At 36.6% G+C, this 21881-nt stretch overlaps 1 protein-coding gene across 1 annotated transcript in view; it reads left to right on the forward strand.

The window, feature by feature from the left end:
• RGS7BP (regulator of G protein signaling 7 binding protein) overlaps positions 1-21545 on the forward strand; it is a 35395-nt gene extending 13850 nt beyond the window's left edge. Inside the window, exons 3-6 of the mRNA XM_066181206.1 lie at positions 9281-9411; positions 16836-16983; positions 18227-18297; positions 19790-21545. Of these exons, the coding sequence (XP_066037303.1) occupies positions 9281-9411; positions 16836-16983; positions 18227-18297; positions 19790-19881 (442 nt within the window). The 3' untranslated portion in view covers positions 19882-21545. The remainder of the gene's footprint in view (positions 1-9280; positions 9412-16835; positions 16984-18226; positions 18298-19789) is intronic.
• Positions 21546-21881: the final 336 nt, after the last annotated feature.

A 21881-nucleotide genomic window follows, 5' to 3' on the forward strand; every position in this document is an offset into this window, starting at 1 on the left:
CTGAACAGTAGCTACTCTTAACAGCATCATCAGTACCTTGCGAGGTCAGTCTCCTACTGTGGGAGATACCAGTTCTCTCAGGCTTCCACTGGAAAAATTCCATCCAATTTCAACAAAGTACAAAATCTGTTGTAATTTTTCTAATTGCCTTATCATTCTGTTTCTGAACAACTAATTAAATATTTGAAACATTAAGATCTCGTCTTGGTGCAGTATTAAATGAAGCATTCCTTAATCCAGAATCCTTCCAGTATTACCAGTTAAATGCTGTTTAAATTCATGTTTCAGAATTAAACATATACTGAAGTGTTGGCTGCTATTGAATAGAGTTTTCCCCTTGATGGGAATATTTATAGATCTACATTTACATTTTCCATATAATTTTTAACTATCAGAGAAATAACACACTGAATTATTTGTGTATTAACATAGAAGGTCTTCTTTTCTCTTATATTCCATTTTTTATCTCGTTGTTCTTATCTTTCATAAGAGTACTTTCATCATGAACATTTCCTGGCAGCAGATCTGGCGTAAGAATTCAAATACTGGCATATTAAATTTTGTGCTCGAAGTTGTTGAAGAAACTGCTTTCCCATTTCAGAAGAAAACAAGTTTGCATTTATTGTGTGAGCAAAGAGAAGCTGACAGTTCATATCTCTGTCTATCATGGCAAGACAGATAATTGCAAATGTACTGTTGGTAACCTTGGCAGCACGGCAAATGGTTGAGTGGCAAAATATTTTGAAGTACCATGTTTATACAGCAGCTTCCAATTACTTCCAACATTTCTGGAGTTGTTACTGTGGTGAAACAGCACTATCCACCCATATGCGTTTACAAGCCCTCCCAAAATAAAACCCCAACACCAACAAAGCTGCGTTTGGTACTTGGGAATAGTGTGACAACCGCAACCACAGTACATCAGACTGAGCACAGGGTGAGGTTGTGTGCTGGGAAAACAGTCTCTTCATGCAGGGTGAAGAGCCCCAGTGCACCAAAGCTGTGGGCATTCCAAAGTCTGGGCATATAATTTGGTTGCAGACCTACCCCAGGTCGTTTGTGTGCAGCCTTTTGCAATTCATCTTGCATTATTCAAGACTCAGAAACCAGTAGTGTGCCTGTGCAGCTGCTAATACACATTGCTGAATGCCTCAGGAAGACTTCATGGAGAAATCCTTGCTTCCCCAAGGAGAAAAAAGGGCTTTTTAAAGAGGGGAAAAAACAAAAGTAACACCAGTTCACAAAGTCAAGTGGAGACCAAAGCGGGATTAAAAAATCTGAAGTGAAAAAATTGCAAAGTTCTTTTTGCTGGAATACTGCTTCCTGAACACATTTTATCTACAGATGGTTTTAAAAATTTCTTTCTCCATATATGAATTTAAATTCAGGAAGCTCATCTATTTCTTTTTTCCTTCTATTTCCTTCTATTCTTTTTTTCCTTTTTTTTTTTTCTTTTTTTTTTTCTTTTTTGACACATTCAAGTTTTCTCAGTCTCTCAGCTGTGATTTTTAACTACTCTTACAGATTTGATCTGTGGAGCTGTATGAGATTCTTCTACTGATTCTGTAACACAATTTCTTTTTTCACTTGGAATACTTTTATATTGAGGTATTTGAACATTCTTTTTTTAAAAAAAGATAAAAAATACTCTGAGGTATAATCATGACATGTTCAAGGCACTCCTAGAAGCATTTGATACATAAAAAATTCCAAACACTACCTTATTCTGAGCAACCTAGTAATATCTAGTGGATGTGCTGTTTTCCTTCCAGTTTGGAATTGTAGCAGTCATGGCATTGGTCTATTTGACAAAATGGACAAAAAAAAAAAAAAAAAAAAAAAAGGATTATGAAAATGTATAGATTTTTCAGTAATTATCAATGCAATATAGCTCTTATCCAAATCACAATGAAACTTAAAGAACATCTTCACTTCAGTTTAAATAGTTAAATAGGTGATTTGTAATGTTTTTGAGGAAAAGCAAATACATTGTTCCTTGCCTCTTCTCATTCTAACATACCTTCACAACTGCTCTGGTTTTCTTATTTTGTAATACAGAAAACCAGAAATCTGAGTTACAAACAGATAGCAGATATCCAGATCACTCTAATGCTTTATGGAATGTCTTTTGGAAAAAATATATTGAAATTTATGTTCAAAAAAGGTACTAATTACAGAAATAAAATGGATAAAGAAAGTGCCGCAAATCTGAGGAATCATCTGGTTTAGTATCCTCTGAATGATCAACAGCAGATGGCATCACTTGCCTGCAGCAGAGTTCCTTCTAAATCCAGTATATTTCTAGTTCATTGTGACCTGGCTCCTACGGCGTGAAATACCTGAAGCATCTAACTTTCCTTCAGGCTCTCAGAAAGTTGACCCTATTTGTCCACACAGATCAGAACCACTTTCATAAGTGACCTCACATCTGATACTAGTTTTCATAAAATCTCTGTACAACTGTTAATCAGAGGAGCTGGATGGGAGTGTAGATATGAATCCATTTTTATTTTGCAGACTTTTGAAAGGTAGAATTTATAAATCATTCATTAACAAATAGTGAGTGATTAATAGACCTTTTAAAGAGCACAGAAGCTTAACTAAAATCAAAGGGCAAATCCATGGGCAGCATGACTTTCAGCTGCCTGCAGGGAATTTAAAAGAGGCTGGGCTTGAGCCTGTTGGATGGCACAAACTTATCTGTGCTTTCTCTACATTTTTATCAAATTCATTTGAGAACAACTTGTTGATGCTGACAAGGCAGCGTTCTGAATAGGAATTTCTTTGATAAGCTTAAGAGTTACTGCATATACAGCTAATGTCAGTGTCTCCTTCTTGGTTTGCACAGATCTTTTCTGGAAGGTCTGTGTCATGGTTTGAATTTGTCTGTTGTTTGGTATCATATAATTTGAGGCTATTTTTTGTTCATCTGAGCCTAAAGCTTACAAGGCTGACTTGAGAGCTCTCCCAAAGTTTTCTTTCATCTAACTGGACACCACTTATCAACTGGTCGTCTGATAACCTGCAGAGAAAAAGGCCCTGTTCAGCTCATATTTGGCTAGTGCAGAAGTCTGCTGGATTTCTCTAAAGCAGAAGCAAGGGACAGGCAGCTGAAGGAAAGAGCAATGGGTGTTAAGGTGTGGTAGTCAAGCCTGGCATTTTCCATATTTTTTTTAATCTTATGAGAACTCAAAAGTGTAATTTAAAATGCACATTCAATTTCATTTGGAATTCTGAATACTTAAAATATCCTGCTGGGGATTTTAAGCTTAGCTAAAGTGGTATCCTATTTTGATACAACAGCTAAACTCCCACCCAGTTGCTTACTTGCTCCTCAGCGGAATATGGGGAGAAGACAGGAAGATCAGGAATGAGAAAGATAAGGTGGAAATAAAGATAGGGACATTGACTGTAGAGCAGGCTTGACATGCTAAAGATTACTCTAATTTATTGCCAATTAAAATAAAAATAATTACTAATTTAAGTAATGGGAAGAGAAAAGAAACATCAAGCTAGCGCCTTTTCTGCCTTGCTTCCATGCTCAGCTTCACTCCAGACTCTGCCTACCCCTGCCCTCCTGAGCAGGGAGGTGGGATGGGAATGGGGAGTTACAGTCCCTAACCAATCTGCTTTGTTTCTCCTTCCTCCTCACACTTCTACTCAGCTTTAGTGTGGGCTTCTCCACAGGCAGCAGTCCTGTCAGGAAAATCTGCTCTAGCATAGGTTCTCCGCAGGTGGCAGTTCCTTCAGGAACATCCATCTGCTCTGGTATGCTCTGTGGGCTGCAGGGAAGATCTGCTCTGCCATGGATAACCACCTCCTTTCTCTTACCCTGATATTCCCTCTCCTGTTTCTTACTCCTTTTTATTCCTCTCTTTCCTTCTCCCTGTGGCTATTTTTGCCCTTTTTGAAAATAAGTTTTTTGATCAGCAGATAGATTCTGCTGTGTCCTGCCAAGGATCCCTTGCAGAGCTGCAGGAACTGGGTGTGTCCAGCATGGGGAAGACCCTCACCTTATCCCAAAAAGGGCACACTGTTGCCACCATCACTACCAAAACCTTGCAACTGCATCCAACGCACCTAGTATTACCTAGAGTGGAGTGAGTTTTAATGAAATCTCCTGTTTCAGTGCTGTTTTACTTGTGTACAAGAGGATACACTGAGTAATTTATAGTTGGGTTTGTGTACTGCTCTGGTAATTCACCTATTGCCTGTGCTTGCGTTAGTTCAGCCATTAAAACTGACTTCTTAGGGAAGAAGTCTAGAAGATTCTGGTCTGTGATTCTGATAGTTTCAAAACTATGTTTTTTTCAAAAAAAGTTTTATCTATATGTGTCTAAATTGTTCTAGCATGGAAATATCTAAAATGTTACCAGCCTGGGAGTTAGCAATGTCTGCAGCGAGTCACTGCGTTGTGGTTTTGTTCTGCTGGTTGTATCATATACTCAGGTTGACTCAATCAGCCTTACAAGAGTTATTGGAGATTTATACTGTTCTAACAAAACTAAACCTGATCACATGTCTTCTGTTACTGTGAGCACTGTTGTAACTGCTTCAAAACAACAATCTGATTTAATAAGAACAACGCTGCTGTCATTTATGGGTCTGCTAGAAAGAACAAGCCCTGTTTTTTTTCTGGCTGGACTGGGTTGTGGAATAGCAATTGTATCACAGTATTGCATAAGTAGAGAACAACAAACCAACACATGGTGCTGAAGCTGACAGCAGTTTGTGCACTTTCTTTAAAAAATAACCATGGCAAAAGGGAGGACAAATAAGAACATTTTCCCAGGAAGTGTTTAGAAGAAGACATTGTTGGACAAGTTTTCTACCTATATTCAAAATGAATTCACCAGTCTTTTGTTGCCTTCAAAGATGTATGGTTACACGATAAAGAAATGAACAGTCTGTTTAACATACAAAAGCAGAGGCAGGTTTAGTAGGCTGTTGAACCTGAGCTGTAATCAGAGGAGCTTCTGGTACTTGGTATATAAGGGGATTAAATGGATCTCTTCTGCAGTATTTGTCACACTTTTTATCCCAACAGAAGCACCATATGTCTGAGGTAAGTTTTGTTTTTCATCTTTTTCATCCTTCTACTGCTTTATATTTCTAAATCATGGTGTTTCAGATACTAATTTAAAATACAGTCTACAGGGTAATAGTTGTGGGCAGTGATTTTTCACTGCTCATTGAGTCAACTTATATTATTTTTCAAGGGAAGTACATATATGGAGCATAAGGCAGAATTTGATGATCTAATTTTCACTTCTGGTTTGACAGATGTTTATTTTTCTTTGGCTTTTGAAGACAGACAATCTTCATTATATGTCTAGATTGTTCTTTCAGCTTATATTTTGGAACTATTAATACTTTTCTTTGGACTTAAGCATAGAATTTGTCAAAACAATGCTTTTACAAAAAGGTTTATCAACCCTTCATGTATAGCTTAGCTACTGTTTTAACCAGAGATAGTACATCTGTTTATATTTTTTTAGTGTTGTTGATACTAAAAGTAAAATGCTGTTCTGTTATAAATGTGTGACTAAAATTTTTAAGAGAAATTGAGAGTTAGACCATAATTTTTCAGTTTTAGTAGTCTTACATTTCATTTAATTTCACTTAGATGCCACTAATTTCAGTGCAACTGTGAATACTGGGCACCAGTGGGAATTCAGGAAAATCTCAAGGTGTTTCTCAATTGTAACCAGCATTTTGGCAGTACAGTAAAATAATCTGTCAACTATTTTGGAAGGATTTTTTTTTTAAATGAATTTTTACTCTTCCTTTGCATTTAAGGAGCATTTTAATCTTGTTTTTTTCATATTTTAAAATAATTACCAAAATAGCTGCATTTACCTCTTAATGATACTGGGTGCTATATGGTTGGTGTAAGAGCTCCCTCTTTAGGTTTTATTTAAAATCTCAGCTTAGGAAAATAAACTGGAAAGGAAATTGCACGTCTTGTCAGTGCTTTATAAACATACTCAGTTGAACAACATTGCATGGTTTTTAAACAGCAGGATTTTATGGAAAGAAAGCCATTAATTTTAGCAATGGTTAAAGCATGAGGATGTAATAGATTTATTATAGATTTTTATAGACTTACTTAAATTTGTTTTTACAAAAAATTATACTTTTAATAGCAGCCTGATAAACTGTGTAACTTAAGCTTCTGTTTTATACAGGAGTAAGACAGCAATTTCACTTTTGTAACTACATTTTATACAGCCAACAATGAGGTGCTGATCTGTGTCTTATGGGCAGGTGCTCAGGGCTGTGCTAGCTCTCGTATGTCCAGCTGCACATAAGCTATTCAATAGCTGTTGCAAACACAATTAGCACATCATTGTACAAGATCATGTTATATGAGATTTCTCTTGAATAACTTAAATGGTCTTCATAAAAAAATCAGCTGGACTAACTGAACAGCTGACTTGGAGGATAGTATTAGAAGTTTGTGTGAACTTTTCTTTGTATATTAATTTTGTATATTAAATAATATTTTTTAATAGTTAATAATAAACATGCCATAAGCAGCATTCTGAAATTTATGTGTCTACTGGGGCCCCATCCAGCATTTCTCATGGCATTCTACACACATTCTACACGGAAATAGAAAAATTGATAATACTTTAAAAGGAAATGTTAAGCCCTGTGCATAGAATTCAGGAATTATAAAAGAAATCTTTGTGGGCATTCATCAGAGCATTTCGCTTTCGGAGATGAAAATGCTATATACATGCATAGAAATAAATTGGTTGCAAGCTAACGGAACTGTTGTGGTCATTATTAGAATTAAACACTAATTAAATAGTTTGAGACAATCAGTGAGGGTACTGGGCTGGAAATACTTCTTATTGTAAAAATTCTGTATAATATTTTTCTTGGATATCACTGCTGTTACTCTGGATTTGCAAATGAGTGAAGAATTTTGCCCTTAGTCTAGTTAGAAATATTCCATATTCTTAAGAAAACAAGAATGGGGCTGAACATGCATATATTATTGATGTTTCTAGTTTTTAGTCTCATGCTGTTCATAAATATCGTTTGCAAAAAAACCTCACAATAGATTTATGACAGGAAAAAAAAAGTCAATAAAATGCCTATTACTGTGCTTTTGAATACACTTCCAACTTATTTGTAAATAGGAAGCCACTGATAAATCTGAATTGACTCATGAGTCAAGCATCTTATTTATAATTGCCGCCTTCCAAGTCTGCACAATTGAAAATTCTGTCACTAAGAACCAAAAATGTTTTAAATAAAAGTTTCCACCATTTTTGCTTCATAGGAATTTAATAGCTCTGTAAGGAAAACACTGTTTCCTTACACCTGTGTGCAGACCCTGAAATCTTTTTGTCCATGACAGCTAGAAAGGAGCATTGTAGATTATAAATGAGCATTGCAAACAAAGTTTCTGTAGTAGCCATGACTTCTGAGAGGGTCTGAGGATTTGTGACATCTGAATAGTGCAGAGAAAAACAGCCATATTTAAGGTTTATCTAAATCTGCTACAAGGAAATGACCTTGTCACAATGTAGTGTCTGTTTCTCTTAGGGATAGACTTGTGGTTAAGTAATCCTAGTTTTCAGAAGAGTTAGGCAGATTCAGCTTGACTTGCATGAGAAAGAGGAGTAGAACTGTATCTCCTGATCAAAAGACCTCTTATCATTGAGCAGAAAAAGGTCATCATTACAATCTGTGGTGGCTTAAAATTTTTGCAGGTTCCACTTTGCACAAGAACATGTATGGGCAAATCCCCCTCAGGTGCAATAGACAAGTCAGTGGCTTCAGGACAGAAGAACCCTGTGTCAGAGAGAAGTGTTCAGACATTTAGGAAACCTAAGCAGAAACTGAATGGGCTGGTGTGTTTATTGGTGGGGCTCCAGGACTTAGGTATTGCATGAAATAAGCAGTGAGTTTGAAGACCTAAATTTTGGACCTACAACCTAAATATTGAAAGTAAATGGAGCTCTACACTCCCTAAAGTTTTTTCCTTTAAAGGAAGTAATTGTGTGCTCATTGAGAAGAGGGCTGCAACAGTAAGTAATGCACACATTACACGGGGGGGAAGGCAGAGCTGTTGTTGAACTCTTGGTCTGCACCATAGCTTTATTCTGTTTTTATGATAAGATGCAGAAAGTATCGTGCATGTTAATTTTCAACAAATCAAGACTTCAGAAGTAGAAAAGTAGGTGTGGCTTAGGAGAAATATACATATTGTAGTCTAGTCAAAAGAAATAAAGCTCCTGGGATGGGCAGGTTTATTATCATGTGTTTGGTGTAGCTTCTGTAGTAACAGATCACAGCATTTTAGTTTATGCTCCAGTTATTTCCTGCCTCTTTGATGACATCTGTTTTGCAATGGATTGGCAGGTGGAACCAATTGTCTTTTGTCTCTTCCAATTCCAGCATAATTTCTCTTCAATGTGTTTTTGGTCTTCTATTTTTTTTTCTTCTTTAGCCTATTTTTTGGTTTTGTTTTTTGGTTTTGTTTTTTGTGTGTTTTTTTTTTGTTTTTGTTTAAGCACTCATGATTGTACTGCTTTCCACTTCTGTGATTCCAGCCTACAAAAGTGATACTTAATGTCTGATTTTACAACCAAGCATGAGAATTGGTTCCTAAGTCTGTGTAAATTATTTTCTTGGTATCCTAAGCGATTAAATGTAGGATTTCGGGGTTTTGTTTCCAAGATTGTTACTGGATTGTTTTCCTGGAAAAACTCTTGTGCATCCCATTCTCCTCACATCACTACTAATTTAAATATGGAGGAAAACAAATTTAGGCAGAATGTGTAGAATGAGTATGCTAAAACTGACTTGTTTCTGATGAGAGTGTCTTCAAAGTAGGGTTGATTTTGCTTGATACAGGACTTGTAACCTGAGCAGGGACTGTTAAAAGTAGCCCAGTTATCTCCTGCATCTGTGTCAAGACCAAGGGTGACTGAAACAGAATGGCATAAGAAGGCTTCAGTCTCACAGAAAATACTTCTAAAGAGAAGATATCTCAGTCACTTATTTACTCCTTTTCCAAAAACATGCAGAGGAGATAATAAGGATATGCAATCTTACCAAAGACAGCCCAAGTTCAGCTTTGTTAAGCCTGGAGTTTTGTAGATCCAAAGAATTGTTTGTAAATATGTTTTGGTAGAAGAAGCTTAATAGTTTGTGAAGCAGATTTTGATGTGGTTGCTTGCAACAGTAAGGAAGTGGATTTTATGACCCTCACATTATTCTAGTCTCATTCCTGACTACATTTTTCTCTTTCTTTTTGCAGCCCAGAAGATGGTGAAATCCATCCTGAAATCTGTAGGCTATTTATCCAGTTGCAGTGTTGCTTAGAAATGTACACAACAGAAATGCTGAAGTCCATATGTCTGCTAGGATCACTGCAGTTTCATCGGAAAGGTACTGTACTGCACAAACACACAGATGTTTGTTCTAGAAAAAGAGCAACCTTTTGGGGCATGCCTGGGTATTCATGAAAAACAAAATACTCTCCTGGTTTTGCCTGGGGTAGAGTTAATCTTTTTCATGTGGCCATCATGGAGCTGTGGTTTGGATTTGGACTGGAAACAGCGTTGAGAATACAGGGATGTTTTAGTCATTGCTAAACCTGCATGAGGTCAAGGCTTTTTCTACTCCTCACCCCACCCCACCAGCGAGGATGCTGAGGGGGCCCAGGGAACTGGGAGAGGACACAACCAGGACAGCTGACTACAGCTGAGCCAAGGGAAGTTACAGGCTGTGTGACATCATGCTCAGCATATAAAGACGGGGGAAGGTGAAGGAAGGTGAGGACATGCGAAGTGATGGCATTTATCTTCCCAAGTCATCATTACTCATGTGGTAGCCTTGTTTTCCTGGGGATGGCTGAACACCTGCCTACCCGCTGGGAGAGGTGAATAAATTCCTTGTGTTGCTTTGTTTGCATGCATGGCTTTTGCTTTACTTGTTAAACTGTCTGTACCTCAGCCCAGGAGTTTTCTCACTTTTGCCCTTTCAGTAGTCTCCCTCATCCCTTGCTCACCAGGGGTGGGCAAGTCAGCAATACTGTGGGGCTTCACTGATGTCCAAAGTTAAACCATAGCAAGCACTAAACTGTAAAATGAATTATATATACCTATAGATAGGTTTTCAGTTACTAAAAAGGAGCTCTATTTCTGTTTATCATCATTCTTACAGAAGTGTGTCTTACCAGGTATGTATCACTAATGTCCTCACCATTTAAAACTCTGATTATTTTTAAAAAAGAGTAGTTCCTTAAGTTTTAGCTGTCATTAGTGAGACGAGTAGGCAAACAGTAATGTTATTAGATGTATTTGTTGGGCAAGACATATTATTAATAGTGCTGCTGTTACTATTAGTTTTTTTATTTCATTGCTGTTTCCAGTGAGTTGTTCTTATCTTAACCTGTGATCTTCACCTTTTGAGCCTCCAATTCTCAACTACAGCCTGCCCCAACAGAAGGAGGAGGGGGAGAGAGACAGTGGCCTGTGGTTTGGGAGAATGTCAGTGATAGCACTGAATTGGGGAGTATCATTCCTAAAACACTACCATAGCAAAAGGTAGATAAATATGGTTCAAAAGATGCCCACCTTTATAAAAGCTAGACTTGGAAGTGAAAGATGTCCTCACTTCAGCAAAAATGCATTTCTCTAATAATTTCATACTCAATTAGGTGCCTACTGAAAGGAAGATGTAGACGTGCTGATAATTTGCTGAATAGTTTATTTGGTAACCTCAGTGCTTAGTGATGGCACAGGGTGATTAGGGCTGTATCTGTGCTGATTGTAACTACTCTTTCCCCAGACAATATATCATCAATAAAAAAAACCAGGTAAAGACAAGACAGAATTCTGTAACGAACTGTAATAAAGGTCTTGTAATGAACCTGTTGCATTTCCTGTCATGGTAAAAGGTCCTGTAGTGTACTTTTCATATTTAGCTGTAGAATACTGCTAAAGCCAGGGATATTTTTGTTACAAAAGTAAGAATGGGAGATTTGTAAATGCTTAATGGAGCTTCTCAATTATTTTCTCAAGTCAAAAATAAGTCTATAAAATAGGAAGAGAGAGAATTAGCAGAGCCATTGTAGAACAAGATAATAGTAGCTGTCAAAATCAGTCATCATTTTTAAGACAGATTGTGCTGTATTTCCTAGCATTGGCAACAGTTGTCAAACCATCCTCTGAACTGCTGAAAGTAAATAGCTCAATGTCTTGTCTCTCCCTTGCCTCTCCTCTCATCGCCTCTAAATGGAATCTACATTAATAATTTAAGCTAAATACCAAACAATTAGATGTCTAAAGTTGGATAAGAGGAGTTACAGTTTAGTTCCTATCCGGCAGTACTTAGATAGACATCAGTTTCTCAAGTCACCACAGAGAGTCATGGAAGCTATTCTTCCTTGCCAAATAGTGTTTTAGAGATGAACACAGTAACTTGGCTCCAAGCTTCTGTGACATTCTTTGAAAAAAATGCATAGTAGGCAAAAACTATTTGAATATGCAAGAGACAATTGCTTTTTAAAATTAAATATTTAGTATTGGCAACGCCTAGAAGTATTGCAAGGGCATCGTGCAATGATGGAAATTTCAGTCCTGTGTTAATTGTTTTTTTCACTGTGAAGGAAACTGCACACTAGACAGGACCCAGAGGGGCTGTGAAATACCCATTCTTGGAGATGCTGGTAACTCAAATAGTCCTGAGCAGTGTGATGCAAGCTGGCCCTTTACACTCGATGACTTTGCAACCTATTTATTCTGTGTTCTGACAGAATACCGTTTTCAAAGGAGCATTCTGAACCCGTACTTTTCGTTCATTTCTTTACTGACAAAGAATGACACTTTAGCATAGTTGAAGCATGTAAATTTATCTCTAGGAAGGAAAGAGACAATAACTTAACTATTACAAAAGATACTGTAATGCTTCTGTATATAGGTTTTTTGTTTCTCCAGCTGCTTAGTTTTTCACAGTCTTTCATTTTCTGAGTGAGCATATTAAAAAAAAAGCTTCTTGTGTACAGAGTGCTGCCCTTACAATCTTTGCTTAAACCGAAAGTGTGCATGTCTGGTGTTCTTGTTGTGTCTTGAAGCTAATTTCTGAGAGTAATTTTTTCCATTTGGATGTCATATTTCCCTTCTCTAGCCCTCTTACCTGCCAGACAACTTGTTTGTTAGGTTTTTACACCTCCCATGAGATTTCACCAATTCATGTTCCTACTCAGGAGGCAGCAGAGATTCAAATAGAATGACATGCAGACTGTTCTCAGCAACCTGTGACTTATAAATAATAATGTGGGTATTGGTACCTTGGTCAGAATTTATGAAACAAGCTATAGAACTGATAAAACTAAGGCAGTGTGCTGATAGCGATGTTCTTTTCCCAAGGGAAACTCAGCCAGTAGGAAAAAGATGCCATACTAGGAAAGAGATTTTCTTAAGGAAACACCACCCAAAAATTTGAAGGTTTGGGCTCTGGGTCTTTTGTCTGCCTTTCACAGGACATACCATCTTCTCATATCTCCTTATCTTTCTTTTCAACTGAACAAATATTCCTTTATTTGCTATATATATATATATATATATCTCAATCTTCCTGTACAGAAATTTCTTGCATGTTTACAGTGCTTTAGAATAACTTACTGCTGTCATAGAACCTCTACTAGAAAAGTCAGATGGTCTGTTATTTCCTTGAGATTTAACTGCCACAGTGGGGCCAAAAGCCATAAATATTTGCAGTAAGTAAACTGAGGTAAGTGCTCTAAAATAATATTTTTTTTATGAGATACATACACTACAAAAGCCCAGTGTTGAGAATATATAATGATTCAACAGTTCAGCATTCAGGAAGTTTGAAAAGGGCACAAGGAATCATGCCTAAGTATCTTTAATTCAAGTGTTTTGTAGTTACTAAGTCTTGGGTTACCTGATCATTTATTCTATTACCCCTCCTTTACATAATTTCAGAACTTCTGGCTAACTAATACACATATAAATACTTACTTGGGCATACAGTTTTCTTTTATCCTAATTGTTTAGTGTCATTTATTTGTCGCATACCATGAAGAAAAAATTATGTCATTGTAATTGAGAAGTGTGTGTCCCACCTGATATGTATAAACACAGGTGAGGGCAGAATGATGCCAGCACTAACCAAAGTGATAGATGCCTGTATAGTCATACAAAAAAGGCATGAATTGAGTCTTACAGGAAAATCAAGCACACATACTGCTTGTGCTTCATGTAAGACATTCATGTTGTATTTTCAGTATGTGTTTTGTGATAACAATGTGTATGTTCTTAAAATGGTTACTAAAATTGATAGTTCATGTTACAAACTACAAAAAGTAAACCCTCAGTTCAGTGAAGAGATTGTTTGCTTTTTGGCTTTGTTTAAATGACGTGCTTTTTAGAGTTTTGAAGGGGAAAGGAAGGATTGTTTAATGGTTGTGATACAATCTCAGTGTTGCATTTAAAGACTGGTAGGTATGTGTTATTACTTACATATGGTAGGTATGCATATCACTTACACAAGAGGGATAAAGATGCAAGAGTGTAGAAGAGCACACAGGTATGAAGAAACAAAAACAAGAGACTCACCCATTCTTATTTGGACATTATGAAGAAACTAAGGAATGGAAGAATAACAGCCATGGAAGGAGGGTAACACAACTTCTACCACAGAATTGTTGTTCCTATTGCATTTTCTTTAATAATAGTATTTCCAGTGAGACAGTCTCTAGTTTCTGCAAGTCCCAAGTGTAAGTGAAGAATTCAATTCATCTAAAAGGCTGTTAGCCATATTTGTCAAGTACCTTTTTTACTTCCTACACAATTCTTTCCCATTCCCCTTTCTAGATTTTCCTGCTTGTGTACTTCAGCTGTGATATATAGCTTGTGCATTTATCCTTAATTGCCTGGTTAGAAACCTGATTTTAACACTGTTCTCTTTTCAAGGGAGGGATTCTCTCAGCTTTGTTAGTCTGGTATTCCCCTCAAAGATCTCTAGTTCCTCTGCAGTGAAATCTGACTAGCACTGAGGGACATTTTTTTTTTTTTTTTGTCTTTTCATCTTTTTCATTCATCACAGTTTCCGTGCGAATTAGGTGATGACTAAGAGTAGGTGCTAGGGTTGCATGATGGAAGCAAGCACAGAGATCACCACAGAAGCAATAAAAGGGGCACAATAGGTGAGACACATAAAAACAGATGATGTATGTAACCTCACTGAACTGGCAATTTTCTGCCCTCTTATTTATCCTCACTCAAGTTTGATCCTCAGCATTATTCAACTAAATTGATTCAATTTCATATCAAAAGCATTTTCTGCTTTTTAAAGTAAAAAAAAAAAAAAAGAAAAAGCTGAATCACTGGTGAGAAATGGAAGAATACATCATTGCAACTAAAATTATGAAAAATCTTTCCACTGACTAAATTGAAAGTAAAATTTAGAGTTCATATCCATTTCTTGAAGTCTCTATCAGAGAAGATATCCTTACCAGCCACTGTAAGGATGAAAAGATTTAGAAGCTTTTGTTTCTCTGTAGGCTGTGACCATGGTAGAAATGTTAAGCCTGAGTCATACATTATTCAGGCAAAGCCTTTATTATTAGCTGACTCTTTAACTGCTTTCAAGAGACTGAGCAAATGATCTGAAATTCAAGAAAGACTTCATGAATTGCTCACAATACAACAGAATTACTGCTAAAGAGCTTTTTCCAGTTGAAAAGAGATCTGTGTTGTTCATTCTGCCCGATCTGCAAGAGCTTGTCTTTGTGCTGACAGAAAGAACATTACAGTCTCTGCTTCTGTTCTCAAGCTGAGAAAAAGAACCTTTACTATTATTTCATCTAGTGCTGTTAGTGTCTCCATTGAAACACCTTTCATGTCCCTGAAGGATGCATCTCTTCAGCATTTCACCACAGGTTAGGTCAGGGTTCCACCATAACACTTAAAAATAATGGAACAATCCCCTGATATCCTGTGTCATGAGTAATGCCTTGTGTTCTCAGTGGCAAATTAGATGATTTACCTGAAACCTTTTTAGTGAAAAAGTAATATGTGAATTATTGGTAACATTATGTTGTGTAATGCTGTTTCCCTTCTTGTGATGGGAAAAAATAACGAAGCTTATGTGACTCTACAGTGAAAACTGTATCATATGAATCACCTTAAAATAACAGCATAAGCTGCAGTTAAGGACAAGAAAAATTTTAAAGTTAAACCTACAGGGTGATACACAGTAAGACATGCAATCAGTGAGGCAAGCTTAGTCTGCTATTCCACAAGCAGTTGAGTCATCTTTCAGCATAACAGCTTGCAACCAACAGAAAAGTCTTGGTCTCTTTCTGTCTGTCTCCCCTCCCTTATAATGACTTAAATTCTTCTTTCTTTCCACTGCTTTTGGAAGAAGGAGTGATATGATCCTTCTTTTCTGGAACTTGCTCCTGGACATGGAGGGGTTTTGAGTGACCTTACTTAAACCACTTAATCAGAAAACATCACCTTTTGTTTGTCCTCTTGTTGGAGTAATCTATCACTTCAATGGCAAAAGTGATCACAGAAGAATTTGCAAAGCACAAGTTAGTGGATGCCCATAAGCAGCAAAGAGAGGACACAAGAGATCCTTTTATAGAGGCTAAACTTGTCGTGGTCAGGTCATGCACTCTGTAGGATCCATTTAGGTAACTGGGCTTCGTGCTGGCTTCAAAGAGCATTAAAACATAAAGCAAGTATCTTCTGTAGCATAATCAGCATCTAGTTTGAAACAGGTAGCTAAGAATAGCTTTTTTTTTTTCTTTTTTTCAAAGGAATAATTTACCAGAATGCAACTGTTTAGATAACTTAGGCAAAAATATTATCTTATGATCCAGGAATTTCTAGATTTTAAAAAACAAGGTTACCTGCTTGATAGCAGGGATATATGTTTGTGATGTGGAAGAGAAGTATACCATGGTCTGCAGTCTTGGTCTCTAGTGTCCCAGAAAAATAGACTGACTGACCACTGCTCTATTAGCTGGTCTTGTTCTTCATGTACTTTGTCAGACCTTAGAGGAACTACTCAGATTTGTCCTGAGATCAAAATGAAAAAACATTTCCTACTCAACTTTTTGTACTACTGGTTTATATGTTGACACTTGTCTAGGATGCACTCCAGTGTGAATTTTTCTTCTGTATTTGGTGCCAAGATTGTACCTGCCACCACAGAAAAGTAATGCTATCATTCTCTTCCTCACAAAAGCCCTGGAAGATCTGTCATGAAGCACCCCCCCCCCCTTCAATTTCAACACTATATTTAATTTTTATACAGGGAGCATGAATTAGGTAGGTGTCAACACAGAAATTCAGAATGTAACGCATTTGGGCTGTGGGTGGTGGCAGCTTTATGTTGCTGTTAAATTATAAAGTACAAAATTTCATATTTTTGTCTTGTGTTTTCCCTCAGTATTGCTGTAGTACTCGGAGACATGGATTGCAGTGTTTTTCAGTGTCAGAGTTTTGAAGTTGTTTCCAGAATGTGTGTTGTAGTTTCCTCAGTTACTTTGTTCTGTTTCGCCTTCTGGCTTTTATTTTGTGTTCCTTGAGAGCCACTGGAGTTTAATTGAACCTTTTCAAACTGGTAAGAGTAACGTATGGCAGCACTCTGATTTGTAGTTTGGTGTGTGGTCTGCTCTGCTTCTGAACAGTTCTTACTCAGAGTTTGCGTTTAAGTGGTCTTTTTCTCCATTTGTATTGTGCAAGGTCAAGTTCAAAGGATCAATTAAATAATTTGAGTATCCATTTCAATCCATAAATAATAGGGACACATTTTGTTTAAATATTTTAAAGGAAAAGAACCTAGTGGCCCACCCAAGACCTTAGATACTAAAGTGGAGGAGAATTCTGAAGTACCTATTTTAGAAGACGCATCATTATCACCAACAGATATTCAACAGCATCTCTGGCAGGTTTCCACAGATATTGATAACACTGAAAGGTATGTGTAGCACTTCATTCCTAAACAAGCAGATTTTTTTTTCTGGGATTTATTTAGTCTTCTTTAATTCGACAGCCAGTGTTGCTAGTATGAAAATTAAAAGCAAATTAAATAACCTGTTAAGTTTTCTGGTACAATTAACCAGAGTTTCTGATTTTCTGAAATATGCCTGAAATATTTAAGACTCCAATTCTGCATTTCAAAATCAAAATCACAGAATCGAATTCATTTCAGTTAGTTCTGTCCATTAAATTTGGAAGTTTTAGGAGGGGAGGGGAATGTCGTAGTGGTATTATCTTATTCTCTTAACTATGCAGTTGAAAGACAAAAATGAGACCCTTTACTAGAGAGTAATCCTGATGGCCAACATTTCTTTGCAAAAAGTCCTGTTTTGAGGCTTTGTATATTAAGTTGCTGCTGAGATTTGAATTGTTAATCATGCTTATTTACATAAAGCCAGGTTCTGTTCTGCTGGGCCATAATGTGGAGAATAAACAGAGCAATTTTTTACTAAACATGCTGCTGCATTTCTTTGAACCATTTTATGTGTAGATGAATGAAGCAAGACCATATTGGTTTTAAATTCTGAAAGCATTAAAGCATTACAAGCCTGTAGGTCTGCCATCTATGTGTAAAATGGAAACCATTTGGAAATTCCGGGCCTCTTTTTCAAAACATATCAAAATGTATTTTGCTTTTGGAGATGATGTGATGTTATTGTATTTTCCATCATCTGCCTTTCAGAAAATCTGATGCCAGGGTCCTCCCAGGGCAGGTGAGAGTGATAGCCCTGTTTCTAAAATTTTTATTTAATGTGCTGTGTTAAGTATCATAGTTTAGTTGCATGTGTTACAATTTTCTTCTGAACAGTGAAACACATTCATGGCAAAATCTACAAAATGCTTGTAAGGGGTATGAGGATGATATTAGTACTAGCTAACATTAATTTTAAAGCATATTGTGTATTTTGCCATTGGGATCACAATGTACCCCCAAAGGTTTTAAATATGAAATATTCAAGTGCCAGAATAGGTCATAAATTTGAACCAGGAAAGGTTAGTATCAGACTTTTATGAAAGTGCTCTCCTATCTTCTGATACATGTATGTAAACCAAATGCTTGCTCAATAGATTTTTGAATTTATTGCTCCGTTGTTTTAGCATATAAAGCTACACTATGAACCACTCCCATGCAGTCTTCAACTGTTGTTCCATTGTATCTTTTTAAACTGTTGTATCCACAGAGATATGAGAGAAATGAAAAACCTTTTAAGTAAACTCAGGGAGACTATGCCTTTACCACTGAAAAATCAAGGTAGGTTTTGAATTTTTTTTTATTTAATAAAAATTAAGATAATTTAAGGGTTCTCCTTCCTTTATATACAAAAAATCGAGGGTTCTTTAATGGAAACTACGAAAAGAAGAATCTAGGCAAAATCTCTTCCCTGCTGATTCAGTGGAGCCAGAATCTAGAATCTTTGGCCTCTTGAGTTTCACATGAAGAATTCTGGAATTCATAGATACAGTATCTATAGATAAAATAATAGACTTTTCCTGGTGGTACAAAGGCAGAAGCACAACTACTTCCTAGTGTCTGGAGTCCTTCTCAAAGGCAGTGAAGGTGCAAACTGCACAGACTGTGACAGGGATCCTTCTGAGTGATGTGGTTTGCTTCACTCTTACAAGGCTTGTCGCTTCTGTGACATGGCACTGACTCTGCAGAAAAGCTGCTTTGCCTTGAGTCTGCCACCAGGCTGCTTTTCTCACTGGCACCCCATAGAAATTCTGCACAGGTGGGCAGGATCTCCATCCTGTGTGTGTATTTAGCAATGGGCCTTCATTTTGTTGGCATGTTAAATACTCCACATCTAGAGTCACTCTCTTTGTTCCTGAGAACAGCATTAAAAAGATAATTTTTCTTTTTGATTTCTTCTTGATAATGGGTGTTCCTTAAATGTGATGGAGTCTTTGCACAGTAGCAGCTGATGAAATGTATTGAATGTGTCCTAGATCTCATCCCAGGTAACTAAGCAGCCTAGCATTCATCATCATATGCTAAGAGATGAATATAGAATGATTGTATTCATTATACAAGTAAGATTTCATGGCAGGATAGCTTGATTGAAAACTATGTTGAAAGGAAAAAGGGAATGAATCACTTGTGATACAGACATACCATTGTAAAAACTGGAAGAGTGATAAAAGGTCTAGGCTTAGTCTAGAAGAAAAGAGTGTGCTGGAAATAAGGAAGGGAAAGACAAATTTAGGGGGATGTAATGCATAGAGAATGAATTCAGAACAGAGCTAAAGGCATACAGAATTCTTTTTTGTTGCCTGGTGTCTGCCCTTCAATGCTGACCAGAAAATGACTGACCCCTTGTGCAACAGGAAAGGAAGCATCCCAGAGTTACAAAACGCTGAGATATGCCCCAGGATCAGGTAGTCATAATTACTATGGAGATCCTGTTAATTAGCATTATAAGACTCTCGAATGCAAAATTCAGGTTATCAATTGCTCCGTGTTTTATGGAATCTACCACATTATAGAAAGGGCTGCCAAGCATTGGAATGAATGCCCAGGGAGGTGGTGGAGGTGTTCAGGGAAGGACTGGACCTGGCACTTGGTGCCACGGACTGGTCGATGTGGTGCTGATCAGGCTGGACTCAATCTTAGACATCTTTTGCATCATAAATGATTCTGTGATTCTGTGATCATGTAGGTGCTGTTAAGACACATAAAGGATACAATCTCTTTTCTGTGCACATATGTACACGCTTGTGTTAAAATGTGGGGTTTTTCATCACAGATGATAGCAGCCTCCTAAACTTGACTCCATATCCACTGGTAAGAAGACGGAAGCGAAGATTCTTTGGATTGTGTTGCCTTGTCTCAAGTTAGAAGATTAAGCACAGAAGCACCAAGGAAGTTATGACTTTGATTAAAGCACTATTATTCGACTAGTGAAAAGATGAAAGTGGCTAATCTTGATTATAAAGTATATTTTCTACGCTAGGCTATTTGTTTTTGTGTTCTGCTCCATCCCCCTTTTCAAATTAGGGTTTTAATATTTTCAAATTATGGTGGTCAAAAAATGGCTGTGAAATAGATCTAGCATATTTAAAACTTTTTAAAGTATCTTTTGCATGCTTACTTTCAATCACTCAAAGAAGACACATGAATTATGGTTCATAGATAATTTTAGAGGGTTTTTTTTAATTGTTTGAGCTGCAGGTTAGAGTTTGTGCATAGTACAGTACTCTTACAAGTGTCATATTAAAATCATACTCTAACAGTCTTTAAGCATAAGAGAACATTTGATCATTCTCTCACAGTCTTTAAGCATAGGAAACTATTTAAGAGCAAAACTATTAAAGTTCTAAGACATTCAAACAATATTGTAAGAGAATTTGTATAAAATCTCCAGTTGCTTTTTGTGCTATCATTTATATTTAGTCTTCCACTGTATCTCAACTTCAAAGCTTTATAGAAAAATATCCTAATTTATGATACAAACACCATATATGAAAATAGTTAAGACTTGTAAATACAGAGAAATCATATTATCAACAAACTGTACAATACTTAGAAGCAAGAGATTTCCTTTTAAGCCAATAGTATATCTCCAAGGTTTTGGAAAAACTAAATAATTTATTAAGAGAAGGTGTATTAAAATAAACAATGTAAAACACAATGCCAACCCATTTTGTTGCCAGTAGAATTCAAAGCATGGTGTCTGCATATCAGTAAGTATTGGTCTTAAAAGGCATGCCAGAATTATCTCCAACTTTAGGATATTAGATGTTTTACATTGTTAATAAAGTTTTTTTATTTAAATTAAATGTTTTCTTGTTTCTACTTATATTGCCAGACTATGTATTTTTTCAAAAATTTTGTTGTCAGATTACTACACAAATTTGTGACAATATTTCCATTTCAACAAGTATGTTCACAAAGACTGGTTAAAAAAGAAATATGTATGACTAAATTCCTTAAATAGCACCAAAAAAGGTAACTTCAACGTGTTTGAAGATTTCAGGTCATGAACTGTTCTTCGGTATACATATTCCTAAGCATCTGAAATGGGGAGATCCCTACACACACAGAACTATGTGCTTGTGAGAGCAAACAACGTTTTTAAGAAGAATGGAATCAAAATCCAGAGCACAGTGTTTTTTCAGAGTTAATTCTTTAAAGTTTTCTGCACATTTCCCATGAACCTTGTGCTTATTAATCAGAGCTGTTGTCCCTAACAGGAAGCACTGACATGTTTTCATTTGAAGTTTCAAAGCAGTAGACTCACTCTGTGACTCCATTCCCACAGATACCCTAGGTTTTGCAACTGTTAAAACTTTGGAGAAACAACTCTTGGTGTCTAATGGCTATTAAAAGTACTGTCTGCAAAGCTGATCAGTAGTTACAATTAACCAATTAGCTTTTGTTCTGTGTAAATGAAAAAGACGTTAATGCCAAAAGAAGTGCATGAATTCAAGACTGAATGTACAGTGATGCCATGAGAAAGAAAGGGGGAAAGTAAATTTCATACAAGATTTCTTTAGAAGTCCTGTTTTATTGGTACACACAGAGAATCAGATGGGCAGATAAAGCTGTGACCTTCTCTAATTTATTACCTGCCCATATACCATCACAAGGAATTTCATATGCCAGGTTACATGCCAGCTCCTATCTCTGTGTTTTGACCACAGTTATTGCAATGGAATATACATTAGTCAGACAAATGTATAAACATTTTAATTAATGTTACTAAGGTCTCAACATCAGGCATAGCACAATGAGTTCCCTAACTTCAGCACATTTTGTGATAGACTTGGATATGTTGTCTTCAAAGCCCTTGGAGGTTGCAGTATATTGAAGTGTACAGTAATATGCATTCTTGTACC

This window comes from Chamaea fasciata, unplaced genomic scaffold, assembly GCF_029207755.1.
Source record: "Chamaea fasciata isolate MVZ Bird 193981 ecotype frontalis unplaced genomic scaffold, bChaFas1.0.hap1 SCAF_4, whole genome shotgun sequence".
Taxonomy (NCBI): Eukaryota; Metazoa; Chordata; class Aves; order Passeriformes; family Sylviidae; genus Chamaea; species Chamaea fasciata.